General features: G+C 45.9%; 1 protein-coding gene across 1 annotated transcript; it reads left to right on the top strand.

Annotated features, from left to right (window-relative positions):
* Positions 1-8,697: 8,697 nt before the first annotated feature.
* Positions 8,698-11,894, top strand: LOC308645122 (GTPase IMAP family member 4-like). The gene is made up of 2 exons (XM_081287141.1): positions 8,698-8,876; positions 10,525-11,894. Exons 1-2 carry the CDS (start codon positions 8,819-8,821, stop codon positions 11,451-11,453), a joined length of 987 nt encoding a protein of 328 aa, XP_081143267.1. The 5' UTR covers positions 8,698-8,818; the 3' UTR covers positions 11,454-11,894.
* The last annotated feature ends 9,215 nt before the right edge of the window (positions 11,895-21,109 follow it).

Consider the following 21,109-nt stretch of genomic DNA (forward strand, 5'->3'; position numbering starts at 1 on the left):
GGTCTTTATATATTTCTGATGGTGGACAAAGAACTGGGGGTGAGGTGTAGGATGAGATGTTCATTAGATTTATGATTTGAAACATTTTATCCCACTTTGTGACTTACTCTGATTTTTATTATTCCTTTCTTCTTTTCTTAAAGTATATATTTTAAAGATTTATTTTTATTCGTTTTCTAATATATACACCTAAAGCTAAGACTTAATCTGTACTTACTTCTGTGGCTGCATCTCAGATATTTTGATATGCTGTATTTTCATTCTCCTTTACTTCTATATATTTATCAATTCTACTATCATATCTTATATCATTCATGAATTATTAGAACTATGTTCTCTGATTTCTAAACATTTGTTTGTCGTTTAATTACATTGTGGTCAGGAAATATGACCGGTGATATTTCATTCCTAATCCTGACATTTTTAGAGCATTACCTCGTGGACAAACATAAGACCACCGTTCACAGGTGTTCCCTGTGCCCTTGAAAACCACTGATGGAAGTTTTAGGAAATATTCTACATCCATAGTTTCACTGTTCTTGGTTTAAGTTTCCTGTAGTCACCTCAGGGAAGAAGAGGAGGAGGAGGAGGAGTGAGAAAGGTAGGATCAGATTTTAGAGACAGACCACATCTGTGTAATTTTTATAGCATAAGGATGTAATTACTCTGTTATATGATTAGTTATTGTTGTTAATCTCTTACTCTGCCCAATCTGTAAATTAAATTTTATCATAGGTGTGTGTGTGTGTGTGTGTGTGTGTGTGTGTGTGTAGGAAGAACCTAGGGTATACAGGTTTGGTACTCTGGAATTTCAGGCACCCATCTGAGGTCTTGGGGGGCATCTTCTGAGATGAAGGGGATTATTGTATGTTCATTAGGTCAAGTTGATGAACTGCATTGCTTGATTCTTCTAGGTAGTTTTTGATTAATTTATCTGCTTGTTTAGCAATGACTGAGAGATATGTGCTAAAATCTGTCATCACTAATGTACACTTATGAAGATCAGTTTGCTGTAGTCATTCAGTTGTTCCCTTTATTTATGTAGGTGGCGCCTCTTTATGTGGTACCTGTAAATATAAAATCATGTTTTATCTTCATAAATAGGTCATTAGGGTTAGCCCCTGTCCACACTATCTAAAAGTCTAACTTGCCTTCTCTGCCTCTTGGTCTTATTTACCATACTTTATTATCTTCTTGCTTATGTAAGTCAACATCTAATACATTTAATAATTTACAGGCATTTTCTTTTGTTTATTTTCTGTCTTCTCACTAAACACTAAAGATCCAGTAGGGCAAGATTCTCATGTGCTATTATTTGCTGGTGTGTTCAGTTACCTAGAACAGTCCCTGGTTCACAAAAGGCTATCGATCAATATTAAATGAAAGGTCTAATTCGCTTGATTTTTTTGGTTTGCTAGCATTTGGTTGCTCTAGTTTTCAGTACTTTGCTTTCAATTTTCTCAATTTTTAAGTTTCAAGATTTTTTACATACTCTGGAAATCTTTATTTATTTTTTTAGACTGGAGGACTGGTGCATTTGCAGTATAGTTTCTATTTGATGCACATATGAAACTTTATTTTTTTGCATTCTACATAGCCAAACGATTTAATGCTTCCTTCTTTTTTTCCTTAGCCTTAATTTGAATTGTTTGTGTGGTTTTTTTTCACATGCTACTTTTTGTCTACTAGTTGAGAAGTTATACACATTCTTCCTAATTATTTAGTGGTCTCCTTGTGATTAGAATGCACATTTTAAATGAAAATCTAAAAGAAATCTATATTTTTATCCTCTTTTCATCCAGTAAATTACTTTGGGAATTTTGATCCCTTTCCCATTGCCTCCCCAAACTATATATTGCTGTTGTGTATTTGAATTCTATTTATTTATTTATTTCTTAATCCTGGAACAGTTCATGTTGTCTAGATTGGTCTCTGTCTCTCTTCACTCTCTCCGGGTGACTCTCTGACTACTTTCCTCTTGCCTGGAGTGTGAAGTTCCTTTAATGAGGTTGTGTTAGTAGCTTTCAATCTTTGTTGTCTGAAAGGTGTTTATTTCCCTCCTGCTCCTGCATTGGACAGTCCACCCCTTGTGGCCTCCCCTTCCATTACTTTCAGGTTCACTGTTATTGTCTCTTCCTTTGTTACTGTGAAGAAACCAGAGTAGTTGAAGCCACACCTCCCCCCAAGGTCTGACTTTGTTCCTTCTTGCAGCTTTTAAGATGTTTTCCCTGCTGTGATGTTCTGCAGTTCCCTTAACTTTCTTCTTTGGTGTTTGTTAGATTTCTAGAATTTGTATATTGGTGAATCTTACCAGTTAAGGGAGAAAAAATGAGAACCGTTATCACTTTAAAGATTTCACCTTCCTATTGTTCTCTGTTTTCTACTCCTCATTTTCTTTTCCGATTTATTTATTCAGGCACTGGGGATTTATCCCGGGGCACTTTACCACTGAGCTGCACCCCCAGGATCTGTTTATTCTTTTAATTTTGAGACAGCTCTCACTAAGTTGTTGAGCAGCTCACTAAATTGCTAAACTGGCCTTGAACTTGGGATCCTCCTGTCTCATCCTCTTACTAAGATTACTGGCATGAACCACTGCACCCAGCAGCATACTTTGTGTCTTTAAATTGCATTCTGAACATTGTAAAAACTCAGTCATCCTTCATTCACTGGAAGTCACTGGTTTTCTGCTCACCCTTCACCGAGGAGTAGCCTTTGGGTTTTATGGTAGGGACACCCCTTTTAGATGCTCGCCTTGAGAGCTCTTTCCTTTGTCTCTTATTTTCATGCCATTATGGCTTAGAAAAGCGAAGCTGAACTTCCCCAGGTTTGCTGAAACATCTGGGAGTGACAGCTAGCTGCTTCCTCCCTCTGCCTGCTGGATCCACCTTGCCTGAGCTCCAGGCCTGTAAGGGCCCATTTTCTTTTCTGCTCACCAGGGCAATATTTTTAGCTAACTTCAGGGGAGGATCCATAGTTAAGGTTGAATGTTTGGTTTTTCCTGGTTTGGGGTCCTGAATTAGAAGTTCTCTTCAGGGTTATTTTTTCCCTTTAATTCACCTCTTCTCTCTCTTTCATGCTGGAATATGTCTTCACGTGTCAGCTCTGGTTGGTCATCTCTTCATATTTAGAATAGATCACTGGAGAAGCTAACGGGAAGCTCCGTAGCGGGCAGGGGTGCACTGCAGACTTTACTGAGGCCATAGCACAGGTGCAGGCAGCCATGGGAAGGAAGCCCTGAGTCCCAGAAGGTGAGGATTTCCCGGGGAGGGTTTAGTCTTTAGAAAAGAACCTTCTGACGATTTACTTGGGAACAGGTACCCTGGAATGTGGGGTCCTGAATTAGGGGGAGGGGGAGAACCATGGGGCCGACTGTTTCATGTGCAGATCTTCCACTAATCCCCACTGCAAGCCAGCAGACCCTGGACCCCTCTGGGACACTCAGCTTCTGTGGCCACCTCAGCTCCAGCTTCTCTGGGCTCCTGTTGATGTGGAGGTTCTGCCCCAGGCATCCTCACCTCTCTCTGCCTTCTAGAAATCTGGTTAAATCTCACACCAGTGATGCTCATACACCTAAGTCCTCGTTAACACCAGGGCTTTGTAACCTTCACTCCATTGTCACCTGAACAGGGTTTGCAGAAAGAGGCTGCCTGTGGTCTAAGATAGACGTTAACCCATTTTACGGATTGGTCAGCATATGCCCATCCATTGCCTTGACTCTGCAATCCCTGATCTCTTGTTTAACGGAAGTAAGACAGAGCCAGAGAAAACGTGCACAATGCTTTCTGTGTTCGCATTCACACAGAACCATGGTGGCCATTCACACATCCTCATGCACATTTCAAGTTGCAGTTGTTTCAAAATAAGCAATAATCAAAAATTATCTTGATGAGTTTGATAATAAACCTGCTACATTTTCTAAAAGCAATTGAGGTTTTAAAAAGCTCCATTCTCAGCATTCTAAATAAAATTCAGCTGGCACCCCTTATTGTATAGTCCTTCCACTCAGTGCAAGACAGAGCAGCAGGTGTCCATGACTAGGTCTCCTCTCCTGTGGGAGACACAGCTGTTTCCCTGTGGCTAAGATCAGCCCAAAGGGTCTCCCCAGACGGATGCTGAGCCCAGTTCAGAATTCCGAGACCTCCCTGGGATTAAATTTCCCTCTCGCAGTATTTCTCTCCAGTCTGTTCTGAGCACCATGCTGCATACGTGGTGTGGCCCCTGCACCCCAACTTTCTGTCCTGTGAGGTGGCCACAACTGTTTGTGAAGGAGATGAGACAGGAAGTGGCTGTGATGGGGCACAGGGTGGTGTTTTCCTGCACAGCAGCCTCAGCCTTGCACCGTGAGAAGGTTCTGAGAAAGGGACTGATATCAGTTGAAACTACTGACCTTCTGGGGAAGAGCTGTGAAAACCGTCTCTGGTCTGTTTGGCATATGATTTCTCATAAAGTGGTGCAGATATTCATATATGTGTGAAGAAGGAAAGTGTGGGTTCCAAAGAAAGACATCAAATTGTGAAGAAATTGTTGAAAAACAACCTGGAACTCCTTTCAGGGGGGGCGGTGTTCCTCAACAGGGCGTTTTTAAAATACCTGCCAGATTCCAGGGAAATAGAAGATTCTGTTTTCATTGTCTGAATCTCTGAAGGGCCACACCCTGGGGCCTGGTGACAAGAGGGGAGAGGAGGGTCTGGGAGACCCACAGCTGAGGGACTGTGGATGGCTATGGCAAGCAGTGCCTGTGTCCCAACACGTGTGGTTTCTCGATTATTCTGCGCCAGCTGATGAATAAGACTGCCAAAATTACCCACAGAGGTCCCCAGTTCAGCACTTCTCCAGAGAAACTAGACAATCAAAGTCACTGAAGAAATGGGCTCTCCTTTGCTGCTACTTTTTGTACATGAAGAGGTTTGAGAGTGCTCAAAGGTGGAGTTGGGGAGTTAAACCCCAAAGCCCCCGCCGAGAAGAGAACAAAACAAAGACTTGTAGCTAACAAGCCAGCAAAAAGAAATAAAAATGAGATCATACAAATTCGATCCAAAATAAGGAAGAAAAATAGGAAAAAGGGAACAAAGACTACATTGGACAAATAGAAAATAAATAGTAAAATGACAGATTTATCACGAATCACATAAAGTATGTGATAATTATGCCAGGTGTGGTGGCACACGCCTGTTATCCCAGCAGCTCGGGAGGCTGGGGCAAGAGCATCATAAGTTCAAAGCCAGCCTCAACAACTTAGTGAGGCCCTGAGCAACTTAGCAAGACCCTGTCTCTAAGTAAAATATAAAAAGGGCTGGGGATGTGCTCAGTGACTCAGCACCCCTGGGTTCAATCCCTGGTATGAAAAAAAAAAAAAAGATCTAATTGCCCAAGTTAAAAGAAGACTCAACTATGTGCTGCCTACAAGAAACCCACTCTAAATATAAAGACAACATAAAAGAAAAATAAAAGGATGGAAAAAGATATAGATATATATAAAATTTTTTGGTACTCAGATTGAACCAAGGGGTGCTTAACCACTTAGCCACATCCCCAGCTCTTTTATATTTTGAGACAGGGTCTTACTAAGTTGCTTAGGGCTTTGCTAAGTTTCAGAAGCTGGCCTTGAACTTGCAACCCTCCTGCCTCGGCCTCCTGAGTAGCTAGGATTACATCGTGCCCCACCATGCCTGGCTGAAAACAGGATTTTGTTCCTTCTCTCACATCAGTGCTTAGGACTGAGGTACTAGGAGCAAATGCTGGCTCAGAGGCCTGCTGCTCTGAGCAGCAGATCCAGGAACCCAGGGGTCCTTCAGAATAACTAGCAACTCTCTGGTTTTGATCTAGATTTTTCCAGAATTGTACAACATGACCCATGCAGAGTCTTTGTGAGGTTCAGCATATAGCCACTAGGCATATGTGACTATTGAAATTAATGAATGAAAGCGGAACAAAATTTCAAGTTCAGCCCTGCAATCACAACTTTTCACATTTTAAGTACTCAGTACCTAGATGTGGCTCATGGTTTCTGGACTGGACAACACAGGACAATCCCATCATTACAGAAAATTCTGTTGGTGCAATTGAGGAATAAGGTGTGCAGGTCCCTTGCACAAGCAAGTTTAGATAGCTCCTCCCCTCATTTCCTTTCTGCTCCTCCTCCTCCTCCTCAATATCCTGGCTTAGCATTGCCTGCAAAATCAGAAAAGGGTACAAGACCCAGATTTTCCAGGTAAGGGAATGCGGGTCTGTTTTGGGGAGGAAAATGTTAAATTTGGTGGGGAGGGGACCTCTCTATTGGCTCTTTGTCCTAAACCTCTTGGCAAACTTGTTTTCAGAATATATTTCTTGTTTCCTGTCTTTGCTGATTTGAGGTTGTAATCTTGTTTGAAGGCTGAGCCTTACAAATTGATGTCTTTTTCAGGGGTTACTGTTTAGAGGATACTTGTCTTACAAATAAATTATTCCTGCCCTGGTTGTAGAATTTATGAATAAACTTGGCTGTTCCAGGGTTAGAGTCGGGTGAGTGGACCCAATTAGCCCTGAGGGGCTGGTGGGAAGAACACTGATACCTGTAAAGGGCAGAGCTTGGTGTGCAGCTCCCCAGAACTGACCCCTAGGTCAGGATCAGAGGCTGTGTAATCAAAGGCCTTGTGACCCCACTAACTGTCTGCTCAGAGCTGCCTGCTAGGGACCTGCTGCCTCAGAGACAGTCCCTTCCTGGGCTCAGCCAGAAATTAGCTCTCCCTAGGAGCAGGGAGAAGGGGTATGCTTTCCTGTGTGACTTGCAGTTCAGGAGAAGCTGGGACTGATGGGTGTTTATTCTTTAGGCAGAGTAGGAGAACTTAGCTACACAAGATCAGCACTCACAAAAGCACTTTCCCCTAGTTTTGCATTTAGATTAGGGTCAGTAGAGCAGCATTAGAGAGCCCATGTGTGGAAAGCAGGACCTTAAGAAACACCCAGGCCAGATGTGGTGGCACACACCTATAATCCCAAATGTGGAGAAGCCAATTGGGAGGCTTGAGACAGGAAGATCAGGAGTTCAAAGCCAGCCTGGGCAACTCAGTGAGATGCTGTCTTGAAATAAAATACAAAAAAATTTTTTAAAAGGCTGAGGATGTGGCTTAGTGGTTAAGTGCCTCTAGGCCCTGAGTTCAACCCCGGTACCCAAAACAAAACACAAACAGCCAGAAACCCTCTGTTTTCCTAATGCTGGCCTCCTATATCCACTCCTAATACCAATCACCAAAATCAACTCTGTGGTTTCAGCTTATTTTTAAAGTTCTATGATTTCTCTTCCAGGTTTACAGGAAACTTTTTCCTCTCTATTCCTAAAGAATAAAGGTATACTTACCCCCTTTTTCCTTTTTTAAAAAGAAGTGCTTGACTTTCTGTTTCAAATCTATAATTTATGGCTCCCTGCCTGGTGACCTTGTCCTTAACAAGACCATTTTGAAACTGTCCTGGCTCAAGTCTGCACCTGTGACAGTTTTTCAAAGTGTTCAGAGGTAGCAATGAAGGATAACATTTAAAAAAGACCACCATGCTTCTATGCCACCAAGAGCTGACCATCAAGGAAGGAACTGACATTTTTACAGTGTAGATATGGGTTGGATATAATGATCAAACAGAGAGGGGCCAGAAGCTGAGGGATTATTGATCAATTTATTTAGCAAACATTTATTGAGAACCACCCTTTGTCCAGTATTATGCTTGTCCCCAGAGAAAAGGGGGGTGACATATGGTCTTCCCATCACACAGCTTATGGGGGGAGGGGCAGTAGAACATCCTACAAATAGCTTCCTCTTCTGACATGAGAAGGCCCTGGAGTACAGTTAGAGCCCACAGCCAGGGAGCTCACCAGAGCTGGCCTGTGGTCAGCCATGGCGCTGGGTGAGGTGTGGAAGACTTCTGAGGCCTGAGGGCTCCGCGGGCATGAGCTGGGCACTGGTCTGAATTGGGAGAAAAAAAGTCTGCAAAGGCTAAAAGTTGAAGGAATCCAGAGGGTTCTGGGAACGTTGAAGGAGCCGCTGTGGCTAAAGCTAGGAGAGAAGGAAGTTATCACGCAGGGCTTTCCGGGTCATTCTGAGGATCTAAACTGCTTTCTGAAGGCAGTAGGCAGCAACTCGAGGATTTAAGCAAGAAAAGAAAAAAGTAAAATTTTAGTTTTAAAACTGGTGGAATTGGAAAGGGAAGGAAGACAAGGTGATCAGTCAGGAAAGTGATACGTGCAAACCAGTGGCAGAGGAGGAGCAGGGAGACGGAGAGACACGAATAGTTCTGAGATCTGGGGTCCAGAATCAACAGGATTCGGGGCGGGCGGATGCAGGTGAGGAAAGAAGAGTAGGACATGACCCTGGGTCTGGCGGGAACCCCTGGCTGAAGAGGAATCCGGTGGGAGGTGGAGGACCCGGGCTCCCTTTTGGCCAGCTACTGTCTGAGAAGCCCATGGAACAGCCAAATGAGGCCAAAGCGCAGGGCAGAGGTTTGGAACACGCAGCAGGGGGTCTGTAGCCTGCAGAGGCTGGTGAGAGGCCCACAGGGCAGCCCACCAGAGAGAGAGGGGCCGGGCTGGAGCCCGCACCCAGGAAGCACTGAGGTTTGTGTGTGTGTGTTGTGGGTGTGTGTGTTGGGGGGGGGGGGTGATGGAACGACCTAGAAGTGAAACTGAGAGCAGAGGGTTGAGGTGAGGTTTTGGAAATGAGTCAGGAGCCATCAGAGGAGCAGGTTTACAGCAGGAGAAAACACTGACAGCCAGATCAGACGCTGCAGTCCCTCTGCCTTCCCCACACTGTGCGATTTTCTTCTTTTATCTACAGGAATCCAAACCATAATGGCAGCCCAGTACCATGATGTGGATTTCTACCACAGCAAACCAGGGACCAGCTATGGTGAGACGTGCGCAGGGCCCCGGGCCTGGCCGCTGGGAAGAGGGCTGGGCGGTGGGGACCCCTCTGGTTCTGACGGCCAGTCCCCACTTCAACAGGAGAGAAATGTCCCCAGCCTTGCTCCTCATTTCTCTCCATTGACCCAGATCTTTTCCTTCCCTCCACCCTCTCCGTTTCCTCCCGAGATGGCCATAACAGCTACTTCGGGGAGAAACGGAAAGGGGCCCCCATAGATCCAGGGCTCAGCACCACTGCTTACTCCCTGCTTCCCACAGCACAGACACTGCACAACAGTGGGCGAGGCCTCTCTGTTGCTCTTCTGCTCCTTTCCTCAGCCTGGAGGGGGATTGAGAAGGAGAAATGTGGGAGTAATCAATCCTTCCCCCAGGTCCCTGATTTGCCTGTTGCTGGGGTCCCCTACGACCAACAAAGTCAACAGGCTGACTCAGCACATCACAAACCCCCCCCCTTTACTCTTTTACCCATAGAAATTGATTATGTCAGTTGAACTGATTTATCAACCTAGCCCACAATTTAGTAGCTTAAAACACCAACTATTTAGTTGGTTCTGAAGGTCAGGCGGACAGTTCTCGGGTCTGAGCCAGCTTCTGGGTCTCGGCCTTGATAGCTTCATGGACCTGTGTGTGGTTAACAAGCTCTTGGGCAGGCCAAGGTGTCTTCAAGTAGGCGGGTCCAGGCGTCTTCACACAGCAGTTGCCGGAAGAGCACAGAGAAAGTGAACCATAGTACAGGAGCACTTTTGGAGTCTCTGCTTGAATTATGCATTCCACTGTGGCATTGTCCAAAGCATGTCACTTGGACCATCTTGATTCATCAGTTGCTTTTTAGTGGGAGGAGCTGCAAATCCATATCCCAAAGAGGCGTGCACACAGGGATGGGAATGACGTGGGGCAATCAGCCCATGGATTGCCATTCATACACTGTCAACACTGGCAGACTGGGGGGGTGTGGGAGCTGGGCGCTGGTGCCCTTCCATTCCACCTGCCGTGATTTTCCTGCTCCCCTTGCCCATGACCAGCAGGCCAGTGCTCCCAGGAGATTCCAAGGAGGGTGACTTCCTCCCTGATGCTAACGAAATAACAATGTGAATGTCCACCCACATTTTTCCTTAGATAACTTTTGCCTTCCTTTATCCTGTGTTCTCAGACATAGAACTTTTGGAAATATATTTCTTTCTTCTCCCAATTCTGGATCTCAAACATAGGAAACTTTGCCATAAAATAGTGATGAGTTGTGCAACCCTGCTACTGGCTCCATACTGGGATGCTCCAGTTGGGATATAAATTGGGAAATCAATCTCCCACTGCAGAAGCTCCAAAGCCAAGTTTTGTGTTCTTTCCTAAATTACTTTGCTGGGATAGCTCTCAGCAGCAGTTCATAGTTCTCTTCTGAAACCATTTATGTCTTCCTCTATGGGCTGGGAAGCCACATGTGGTCACAGTAAGGAGCTCAGGGAATCCTGAGAAGAGAGTGAAAATGGGAGATTAAGGGATGTGCCAGTTGTCCAGGATGGAAACAGCCCAGAAGGCTATCTATAGACCCTGTGAGGACAGGCTGGCCTCAACAGAGAGAGCATGGGAAGCTGTCGGAGGTAGATTCTAACTCTGTGTCTATTTCCTTGATGTCCCAGGGCCCGGACACCAAGATCACCGAATTTCCCAGTTGAGAATTGTATTAATTGGTAAAACTGGAGTAGGAAAAAGTGCCACAGGGAACAGCATCCTTGGAGAGAAAGCATTTAAATCTGGCATTTCATCAAAATCCGTCACTAAGTCCTGTGAGAAAAAGTGCAGTGTGTGGAACGGAAGTGAACTCGTCGTTGTTGACACTCCTGGCATTTTTGACACCGAGGTACAGGATGCTGACACACAGAAGGAGATTGCTCGCTGTGTCCTCCTGACCTCCCCAGGGCCTCATGTTCTGGTCCTGGTGGTCCCATTAGGCCGTTACACTGTGGAAGAGCAAAAGGCCACAAGGAAGATCCTGCAAATGTTTGGAGACAGAGCTAGAAGTTTCATGATTCTCTTGTTCACTAGGAAAGATGACTTGGACAGCACCGATTTCCAGGATTACTTAAAGCAAGCTCTGGAAGGCATTCAAGAGCTGGTGGCCACGTTCCATCATCGCTACTGTGCATTCAACAACAAGGCGACAGGAGCCCAGCAGGAGGCACAGAGGGTGGAGCTGATGACCCTGGTCCAGCAGGTGGTGAGGGAGAATGGGGGAAGATACTTCACCAATAAGATGTACCGGAGGGCTGAGGAGGAAATTCAGCATCAAGTCCTCGCAGTCCAAAAACGGTACAGAGCAGAGTTGGAGAGAGAGAAAGCACAGATAAGAGAGGAGTACGAAAGGCAAATCAGACACCTGGAAAGTGAGTTGGAGCGGGAAAGGAGAAAGGGCCAAATGGAGAGGACACTAGAGAAAACGGAGTCTGTCTATGCCTTGAGGCAGCAGAATGCCAGAGTGGAGGTCGAGAACCAGAGTTGGATAATTGAATTAATCGGGAAAATCTTGGAAGTTGCTTCCTTGTTCGTCCGTCTGTTTATGGATGACTAAAAGAAAAATGCATTTGGGGCTGGGGTTGTGACTTAGCGATAGTGTGCTCAACTAGCACGTGCGAGGCACTGGGTTCAATCTTCAGCACCACATAAAAATAAATAAGTAAAATAAAGGTATTGTGTCCAACTACAACTAAAAAATTTTAAAAAAATGTTAAAAAAAGAAAAATGCATTTGTATTTTCTGCATATCACCTGGTGACCCTCCCCCTGTGACTTGTTCCCCGCAGTCTGAGTGCTCTAGTTTCTGTCTCCCAGGCTCTCAGGACCAGGGAGTGCAGGAAAGTTCACCCTTGGCAATAGGCAGACGTTTGACTTAGCAGGAGAGGGGCAAATCCTCAAGTTGTGAAGCTCAAAAGCAAAAAGTAATGATGCTTGCTGCCAGGGAATTCTTCCTTAGAGACACGGAGAGAGGGATGCGGGAGACCAAAGAACATGACCCCAAGCTGTATCCACTAGTTTTTGTAAAACTTTCTCCCCCAAATTGTTTTAGATTGGTAGATATTCTCTGTCCATAGCTCCTACACACTTATCTTTGCCTTTAGGGTGCTAACAATATCCTACCTGCATAGTTTGTTAGAAAGCTTAATTCTTTGTTTGCATTAGGCAATCTTATAGCTGGAGATGATTCTTTCTCAGTGAACATCAAATTATTTAATTATGATTCATAAAAGGACTCAAATTTTTCCTTATCATCTGCTCTTTGAGGTACAAGGACTTGTTTAGAAAACAGTTCTCTCAGGACTCAACTAAGTAGTGATCCCCAAAAGCCAGAAAGAGAGAAAGACAGCATTTCAACAAATAAGTGCACAGTGTTGGATATGCTCAGGTGTATCTGTAGAATCTCTGTCCATCCCTTCTTAACCAACTTGATGAGTAACCAGATTTGTCCTTTTTTTGAGAAACAACTAACTGTTGTGTGTTCACATCACACCTTGAGTACTTAACGCTTGGCAGGTTATCTGTACTTCTAATAAAACTTCTCAGTTCTTACCTGTTTATAAAGAATTGGACTCTGTTTTGTCTTGGAAGATACCACTGCTACTTCTAATAAAACAGAGATGATTTTCAGTTTTTTGGTAATAGTTCAAGATGATTTTGGAGCTAGACTTGGCCTACCCTCATGGCACCTCTGTTTCTCCTTTTCTTTTTTCTTTTTTTTTTTTTTTTTTTACCTGTCTGAGATTTTATTAGCAGGACCATAGCAGCCAGTTGAATGGGGGGGGGGGGGAGAAGTGGGGGAGAGAAGAGGTTGAGGGAGAGTAAGAGAGAGGGAGAGTAAGATGGAGAGGGAGAGTAAGAGAGAGTAAGAGAGGAGAGAGTAAGAGAGCGAACACGAACAGGGTGTTGATATTTATGGGTTTAACGCAGGATGAGGAGGAGCAGGGCAAGTGGGCTGTTACTTCTTCAGTTCGCGCCATTCACAGGGATTGGAGGTGATGGTTCGTGCACCATTCAGTGCATCATGGACCTGAACTCCCGAAAGAGAAGCGCTCCGGGCGCCATCTTTACCAACATTCCTCCCTTTTTTGTTTTGGTTTGGGGGCATCGTACTCGACCTGGCTACTTCCTGCTGAGTAGGGGCATCGATTAGAGGGAGGGAGGGAGATCAGTTGGTTGGAGAAGAAGAGCCAGGAGGCCCCATATCCATGCACTGAAGGCATGGATTTCCTCCAGGAGAAGTCCATGAATGTGCCCTGCAGCTATGAGAAGAAACAGCATTAATGTCGTCCAGTCTGTAGGGCTGGTAGAAAAGCCTGTGCCCAGGAGAAGGCAGATGAGAACATAAAGCTGAAAACCAAGGGCTTATTTATTTGGCATAGTGGGGTAGAGATGGCCCTTCGGTGGAGTTGTCATTTGGTATCTTCATCTTTCAGCACGTGGTGGAGGTTTCTTGGGATGACTGGATGTGCATGTCACCGGCTCGATGGCAAGTAGCTGGTAATCCCTGAGGAGGAGCTGATTGAAAGTTTAGTTAGAGATTTTGTTAATTTGTCCTTGAAGGAATTTTAAAATGCAAGGAAGGAAGGCACAGAATAAAGAGACTCCAACTAGAGGTCCCAGAATCGGGAGAATCCAGCAGCTGATGGGGTTTATAAAGAGGTCCCAATAGGATTGTTGTGCCAGTTGCTGATTTCTAAAAAGGGTGTGGGTGTACTGTGTTGCCCTGTGTTCCTAGATCCTATCAGGAGGCCCATTCATATGTATGTTCTTCTGCAGAATGGGATGAAGGGTGGTGCATGACTGAAAAACGGAGCTTTCCAGGGTTATCTGGGGATATCTCACAGGTAAATCTGGGCAATTGTGGGGTCCTGCAAGGTTGGGAGCTGTGGTGGGATTGTCCTCTGGAGGGCTTGCCGCTGGTTTTAACCTAGAAATATGAATCCAGGGGGTGAGTTTCTTTCCTTCCTGTTGGAGTTTTGCAGCATTGGGTGTACACAGGACTACCTGTAATGGCCCTTCCCACTTTGGGGTTAGGGGGGATCTTTCCCCTGGGGAAGAAAAGTAGACCCATTTTCCTGGTTTGAGCAGAAAGGAGGCAGCTGAGTTCTCTGGATCCGGAATCAACAAATCTTGTTGCTTCCATAGCTCAGAGCGAATAAGGAAGAGGAGGGGAAGAGCATATTGGTCGTGGAGGGGCCAAGGCTCTGGTGAGATTCCCGGGGGGAGAAGGGGACGACCATACATTATCTCAAAGGGGGAGGCAAGGGATGGCTTTTTTGGTAAAGTCCTCAGGCGTAGTAGGGCAAGAGGGAGGAGTTTAACCCAATCTAAATGAGTCTCTAAAGATAGTTTTGTTATGATGTCTTTCATTGTGCGGTTGGCTCGCTCAACCTTACCTGAGGCTTGGGGGCGATAGGGACAATGAAAGTGCCATGGGGTGGACAATGTCTTTGCCACATTCTGGGTTACTTGAGAGACAAACTCAGGCCCGTTGTCAGATTGGATTGAAGCGGACATCCCAAACGGAGGGATTACTTCAGTTAGGCTAACGCAACTGTGGTAGCCCACTTATTTGAAGTGGGGAAGGCCTCTACCCAAGCCGAGAATGTGTCTATTAAAACTAGTATGTATTTGAAGATTTTTACTCTGGGCATTTGGTAAAGTCGATTTGCCAATCTGCCCTGGGAATATGGCCCCTAGCCTGATGAGAAGGGAAGGTTCCGGGTTTGAAAGATGTATAGGAATTCACTCTTTTGCATATCTGGCATGAGGCTGTGATTTGCTGCATCACGTCTTTATCCTGGGGAGTCAGAGCAAACAAAGAGTGGAGAAAGGCTTTGAGAGTCTGCGGACTGGTGTGGAAAATGGAGTGGAGGTAAGTAAAGAGGGCATGTTTATTGGGTCTCTGTTATTGGGTAATGATGGAGAGCACGTGGCCATGAGAGATCCAGTGGGTTCTGAAAGGGCGGCTGACCTGGCTGCCTGATCTGCTTTTGAATCCTCTGTGACGGGGGAGGAGTCACTCTGGTGTGATCTGCAGTGGACAACTCCAAGGTTTCTAGGAAGCTGGGAGGGAGGCGTGTAGTAGCTGGGTGATGTGTTGGAGTTGGTTATAGAGGTGCCTTTGAGTTCATGAACATAGAGAGTAAAAGGCCTATTAACATCTGGCAGGTGTAGAGCCGGTGCTTGTAAGAGGGCCTTCTGGAAGGTTCTGCACTGTGGTGCAGCTGAAAGTAACAAGGGCTCATGCTTGTTCCCCTTTGCTAGATCCTATAATGGTCTGGCAAGTAATGAGTCATTTGGTACCCATGCCCTAAAATAGCCTGCCAGACCCAGGAACCAGAGAATCTCCTCCTTAGTTTTTGGTACTGGAAGGCTTTCAATAATGCCTTTTCTATTGGTTGTGATAGCTTTCTTCCCTGGGGAAATGTGGAACCCTAAGTAAACAACTTCAGAGAGAGAGAGCTGCACCTTTTGCGGAGAAACCCTATATCCTGGGTGAGCAAGAAAATTCAGAAGGGTGGCTGTGTCAGACTTTGAGGTTTCTAATGAAGGACTACAGAGGAGGAGGTCATCAACATATTGTAGGAGGGCTGAGGTGGGGCATAGAGGGGAAAAATCCTCAAGATCTCCATGGAGGACTTTTCCAAAAATATATTGGCTGTCTCAAAACCCCTGGGGCAGGACAGTCCAGGTTAACTGTCGGGAATGTCTAGTTTCTGGATCAGTCCACGTGAAGGCAAACATGTCTTGGGAAGAGATAGATAGTGGAATCAAAAAGAAGACATCTTTAAGATCAATAACTGGAAAACAGGTGGAGTTTGCAGGAATGGAGGAAAGGATAGCATAAGGGTTTGGAACCAGGGGATGTATGGGCCTGGTTGAAGAATTTATTAACCTTAAGTCCTGCACCAAATGGTATGTTCCATAAGGCTTTTTCACTGCTAAAATTGGGGTATTGAATGGAGAGTGTGTGGGACGGAAGAACCCCTTTTTTAGTAAGCTCTCAATGATTGGCTTTAGGCCCTTATGACTGGCAGTTGGCAGCGGATATTGAGCCTGGTTTGGGAAGTGGTTAGGGTCTTTAAGATGCACTTCCACGGGAGAGCAATTTGCAGAGGACGGGGTTTCAGTGTCCCATACAATTGGATCTACCATTTTACAGGGGAGGGGAAAGTGTGTGTTCTGGTGGCCGCTGGGGTCTCCACACCAGACACAAAGGGGTAATGTCTCTTGTTCGTTGGGGAGTAAAGCCATGATGAAGATATAAGTAGGGGAGGACAATAAGAGTAAGGTTATGGAGGCCTTCAAGATGGATAATATATCCCTTCCAAGCAATTACGCTAACCGGTCCATGGGAAATAAGAGTGAAGGAGATGGAGGAGTTAGAAAGAGAGAATTACCCCTACGTCCCAGGCGGTCGATTCCCAGGGGTGTCCTACCAAAGCGCCCAGGGTCCACCGCAAACCTGATGGGTCTGGGTGGGGTGCATTTCTCCCCTAAAACACCCTGAGGGATTGCTGGACACTCAGAGGCCAATTCCCTCGTTCTGGTGAGTTAGGTTCAGGCGCTCATGGGATGGGGGAACTCACCAATCTGCAGGGCGGTGGTGGATGTCAGGCAGGCATCAGAGGAGTGGACCAGGACAGGAATGGTTGGGCTCGGAGTCTGGGAACGGGATTCCGCGTGAGCGACCGGGATCCCCGTCCAGGTTTCGGCACCAATGTAAAGGACGGTGGAAAAGCTCCGTAAACTCAACAAGCCAAAACAACCATTTACCTGTCCGAGATTGTAGTAGCAGGGCCGTAGTGGCCAGACGCAGAAGAGAAGGGGAGAGAGAGAGAGAAAGAGAGAGAAAGAGGGGGGGGGGGGGGAGTAAGAGGGAGAGGGAGAGTAAGAGAGTAAGAGGAGAGAGTAAGAGCTCTGTTTCTCCTTTTCCCTGAAAGATTAGCGCTATATCCTCAACCTTTCTACTGACAAAGACCACAGCTTGGGTTCAATCTCCAGTACGATGCGCACACACACAAATCTCTTGCTATGGTATGCTTGACTACCTTTCCATTTATTAAAACTATAGATAGGGCTGGGCTCAGTGGCACATTCCTCTAATCCCAGCAACTAGTGTGGGGGGGTGGCTGAGATAGGAGGATCATGAGTTCAAAGCCAGCCTCAGCAATTTAGCAAGGCCTACGGAACTCAGTGAGACCCTGTCTCTAAATAAAATACAAAATAGGACTGTGGATGTGGCTCAGTGGTCAAGTGCCCCTAAGTTCAATCCCCAGTATCCCCCCCCAAAAAAAACCCAAAACCAAACAAAAAAAATTACTATAGATAGGGGTTTTTTTCTGTACACCAGAATATTGCAATTGTTATTCATGGTGAAATTTGAAACAGATCTTCCAGCCTGTATGTCTTTCTCTATTCCATCATAAATACTAGCTACTTTCTGTATTTGTAATATGTTTTCATTTTTAAATTTAAAATGTTTTCACACTTATTTTTAAACTAATATTAATTGTATTATATTATAAATAAAATTATAATTAGTATTTAAATTTAATTTTCAGTTTCCATGTAGCTAGGTATAATGTAACTTGTGCTATCTAGATAAAATATTTAGATATTTACAAACATTCAAAGACATTATTTAGTGCTTTAAAGATCATTCAGAATGAAGTAATCCATTGACACTGAGTTGTTCAGTGAATTGCTTCCATTGTTTGCAGGTGAGACCAGACTCCATGCATGGGGTAACATACCTGCAGCACTGAATAGCTCTCTCTTTAGTGACACAACAGCTAGAGTGAGATATGTTTCCACCAACCCAGTGAAGTTGCGTTTTAAATTTTAAATTAATTATAACTACATAGCTTCTGCATAGTACTGCAGCTTCTCAGGTGCACCAGCTCTGTAGGTGCTCAGTAACCAGGTGGATCATGGCCACTGTGTTGAATGCTGTAGTTTCCAGAAAATAAACATTTAGAACTTAAACATACACACTTCTAAATAATCCATGAGTGAAAAAAAGATATCATAGGGAGTATAGAACATACTTTAAATGGAATGATAATGAAAACAGAATATACAAAAATTTGTGAGTTATGCGTGGAGGGGAAATTTTACAGCTTTATATCTTTGTGTTATAAAAGAAGAACTTTTAGTAGTGTTGAAGATGTTGTTGGTAACATATTGTGGACTCTGGATACTGCTTTCTTCTGAGATTGTCCTAGCAGGCACCTAAACTCCTGGATCCCCTTGACCGGGAGGACCTGGTTTCCTTGTCTTTAGCAAGGGCTTGCTTTCATTGTGCTCTTCCCTGGTGCGGACCTCTTCCTTGCGTGGTAGGACCCCTTAGGTGTCCAGTGGAGATCTCCACGTTTCCTGAGACCTCTCACTTGGGGAACTGGACCTTCAAATTCCCATTGCCGGGGGCTGCTGCTGAGGCCTGGGATCAGCTCTTTCTCTCTCCACCTGATTTTCCTCTGGATCCTCTGAGGTTGCCCTGTGCTTGTCCGGGGCCAGCCAAGGATTTGAACCTACTTCAAATACAGAATCTTCAGTCACCTTTCCCCATCTCCACCTCTGGACATTTTGGGGAAGGGGGCTTCTGCACCATTTCCCGCCTCCTCTGGTCACCCCCAAACTCCATCTTCTTGCTCTCCAGGGCCCTGAACTTTGGTCTGAGTGCTGCCTGTGCTCAGCAGGACTGGGCAGTGCCCTCAGGAAAAGCTGCCTCAGTGCTGGCCTGCGTGGTCCCCTCACCTGAGGTGCCCAGTCCCTAAGTGTGTCTGTACGCCTTTGGTCACTCCCCAAGGACTCCAGAGTTATTTTTTGAGTGGTTCTTTTGCGTTTTCTATATAGTTTACAGACATTATCACAGGAGGCCTGGAGACTTCCCTTGTGGCGGAGCTGACTCGACCCGCAAGCAGAATCCCTGCTTTTCCACTTTCACTCCCCCTAGAGAAATAACATCTCTTAAAGGTTGCTATGACCACACCCTTGGCCTAGTCAACCCTTTCTCATCCACCTCCCCTTTCTTCTGAGACAGACTGTGGATTTTCTAGAACATACATAGACCTTCCCCAGGCTTCTCTGAGGCCAAAGAAGTGATAGCAATGAGTAACATTTATCTTTCTTTCTGAAATGTGGGCAGTGTCTTCCTTACTATTTAGTAAACAAAGAGAAAAAAATATATATTTGAGGTAATTAAAAAATTTTTAATGAATGTCATATTTTGAGTGACTTGCCATTTAGTTACCATGTTAGGCAGCTTCTGTTACTATAACAAAATAACTAGGAATCCACTTTCAAAGAGGGACAGTTTATCCTGGCTCCCAGGTTTGGAGTTTTCAGTTCATCATCTAAATTAAAGGAATGTACTTTCTATCCTAATGCAAATGCACATGGTGTTGGCTTTCACTGTGAAGCTGCCATGGGTGGAGAGCCTGTTGACTCAGAAACAAGATGGCTTTGAGTCTTTGTTTCTTTGTGAAATCCCCCCAAAAAATACTACGATAAAAATGCTTCCAGAGCTCATTTTAAATTGGAGTTGGGAAGCCATTAAGGGATTGGACTCTGCACACATGACAAGGGCTTCCCAGGAAAGGGAACTCTACCTGGGCACGAGACAGTGCCATGGGCATGCTGACCTCTGAACCGGGCCAAAGGCTGCGAAGCCAGGAACCTCTTTGGCTGGAGGTTCAGCTGAGTGCCTGTCACAAGGAGAAACAGCCTTTCCTCCAGACGCAGCCCTAACAGTCGACCCCGTGGGGTCCCGTGAGGCACATAGGGTCAGGACTGCTTCTCCGCACTGGTTACCGTGAGGCACTAAGTAACTCAGTGAGACCCTGTCTCTAAAAAAAATACAAAAATAGTGCTGGGGATGTGACTCAGTGGTCAGGTGCCCCTGAGATCAATCCCTGTAGCCTGGTAACCCTAACCCCACACACACAAAAACAACAATGTAGTCTGAGGAGGAAATTGGCTCACCATAATAAATCAAAGCTACTTTCATCAAATCGATGTTTTATTCAAATAGGAAAAGTAGAAGATGTGAACAGAAATAAAAACTTTGACATAAGTCTTAGGAACTGTGAGAACTGAATCGGTGATAAATGCTGCAGTCGGTCCAGCAGGAAGTGGATGGCCGAGTCAATAAATGCTCTGGCACAAAGACTCTCTCAACCGTCCACCAAAATGACTCTGTTCTGCTCTGAAAGAGCCAAGGACATATTTACACTTTCTTCGGAGGCTGCCCCTCTGGGAGAGCCTGGGGAGGCAGGCCTGAGTGGTAGGTGCAGGTCCTGGGGTCTGTGAGGACCTCCACCAGCAGAGGAGCCACCAGGCAGATAAGGCTGTGTCTGTGACCTCCCACGGTCCTCAGCAGGGTCACCAGCACCTCCACTTCCCGCCCTTCCAGAGGAAGGCACCAGAGCCCTCTGCCCCATGGCGTCAAGAATGGAGAAGGGGACTGTGTTGGGAGGTCTTTCCCTGGGGCTTCCCATGAGTTGGTGAAACCCCCCAGGAATACCTTGAGCCTCAAAGAATTCGAGGTGCCTCTGAGACACCTCTGCTTGCTCAGGTGGTTGAACGGCTTCCTATCAGAAGCCAGAGGCAGGCTAACATCCCCCTCCCTTCTCAGCATGCCTCCTGTCACTCCCGACAGCCTGTGTGCAGGACAGCCTCAAGGGGGCTCACCAGGAAGACACCCGTGCATTGGGAGTTCTCCTATAAACCAGAAGGTGCTCCCAAGGTGTTTAGGGCACCCATCACCTTCCTTTGCAGGTTCCCTTTCTCTCCTGCCTCCCTCCAGTCAACCCACCACAGTTACCTTGCTGGGGAGCCCGTTCACCTGCAGACCCTCCCCACTGTCAAGGGAGAAGCTGGGCACAGGGCTGAAAACTGCCTTCACCCTCCAGTACGCAGGGCAGAGCCAATGAAGGGCATGGGACCCGAGAGAAGAGGGAAGAAACCTGTAACCCGCAGTCTAAGTCCACCTTGGGGGAGTCGGGCTGGCCCACTCTGCCCACCTGGCACCTCGCGGGCCACCACTCCCTGCAGCCAGGGCTAGGGCCCACACAGTTGCCCAAGGCCAGCTTCTCAATACTCTGACCCTGACTTCACTTGTTAGAGTTCAAGAGAAACTTTCTCCCTTGCCGCAGCCCGGCTGGCCGGGCAAAATAGGGGGGGGGGGGGGGGGTGCCGCCGAATA

The sequence above is a fragment of the Spermophilus citellus genome, assembly GCF_964194105.1.
Source record: "Spermophilus citellus genome assembly, chromosome: 3".
NCBI classification, from domain to species: domain Eukaryota; kingdom Metazoa; phylum Chordata; class Mammalia; order Rodentia; family Sciuridae; genus Spermophilus; species Spermophilus citellus.

What these genes read in the sequence shown, in the direction of transcription:
- LOC308645122 (XM_081287141.1), top strand. Translation starts at nt 8,819, where the DNA reads ATGGCAGCCCAGTACCATGATGTGGATTTCTACCACAGCAAACCAGGG. An exon ending in CAAACCAGGGACCAGCTATG is followed by an intron (nt 8,877 to 10,524) that starts GTGAGACGTGCG and finishes TTGATGTCCCAG; the next exon opens with GGCCCGGACACCAAGATCAC.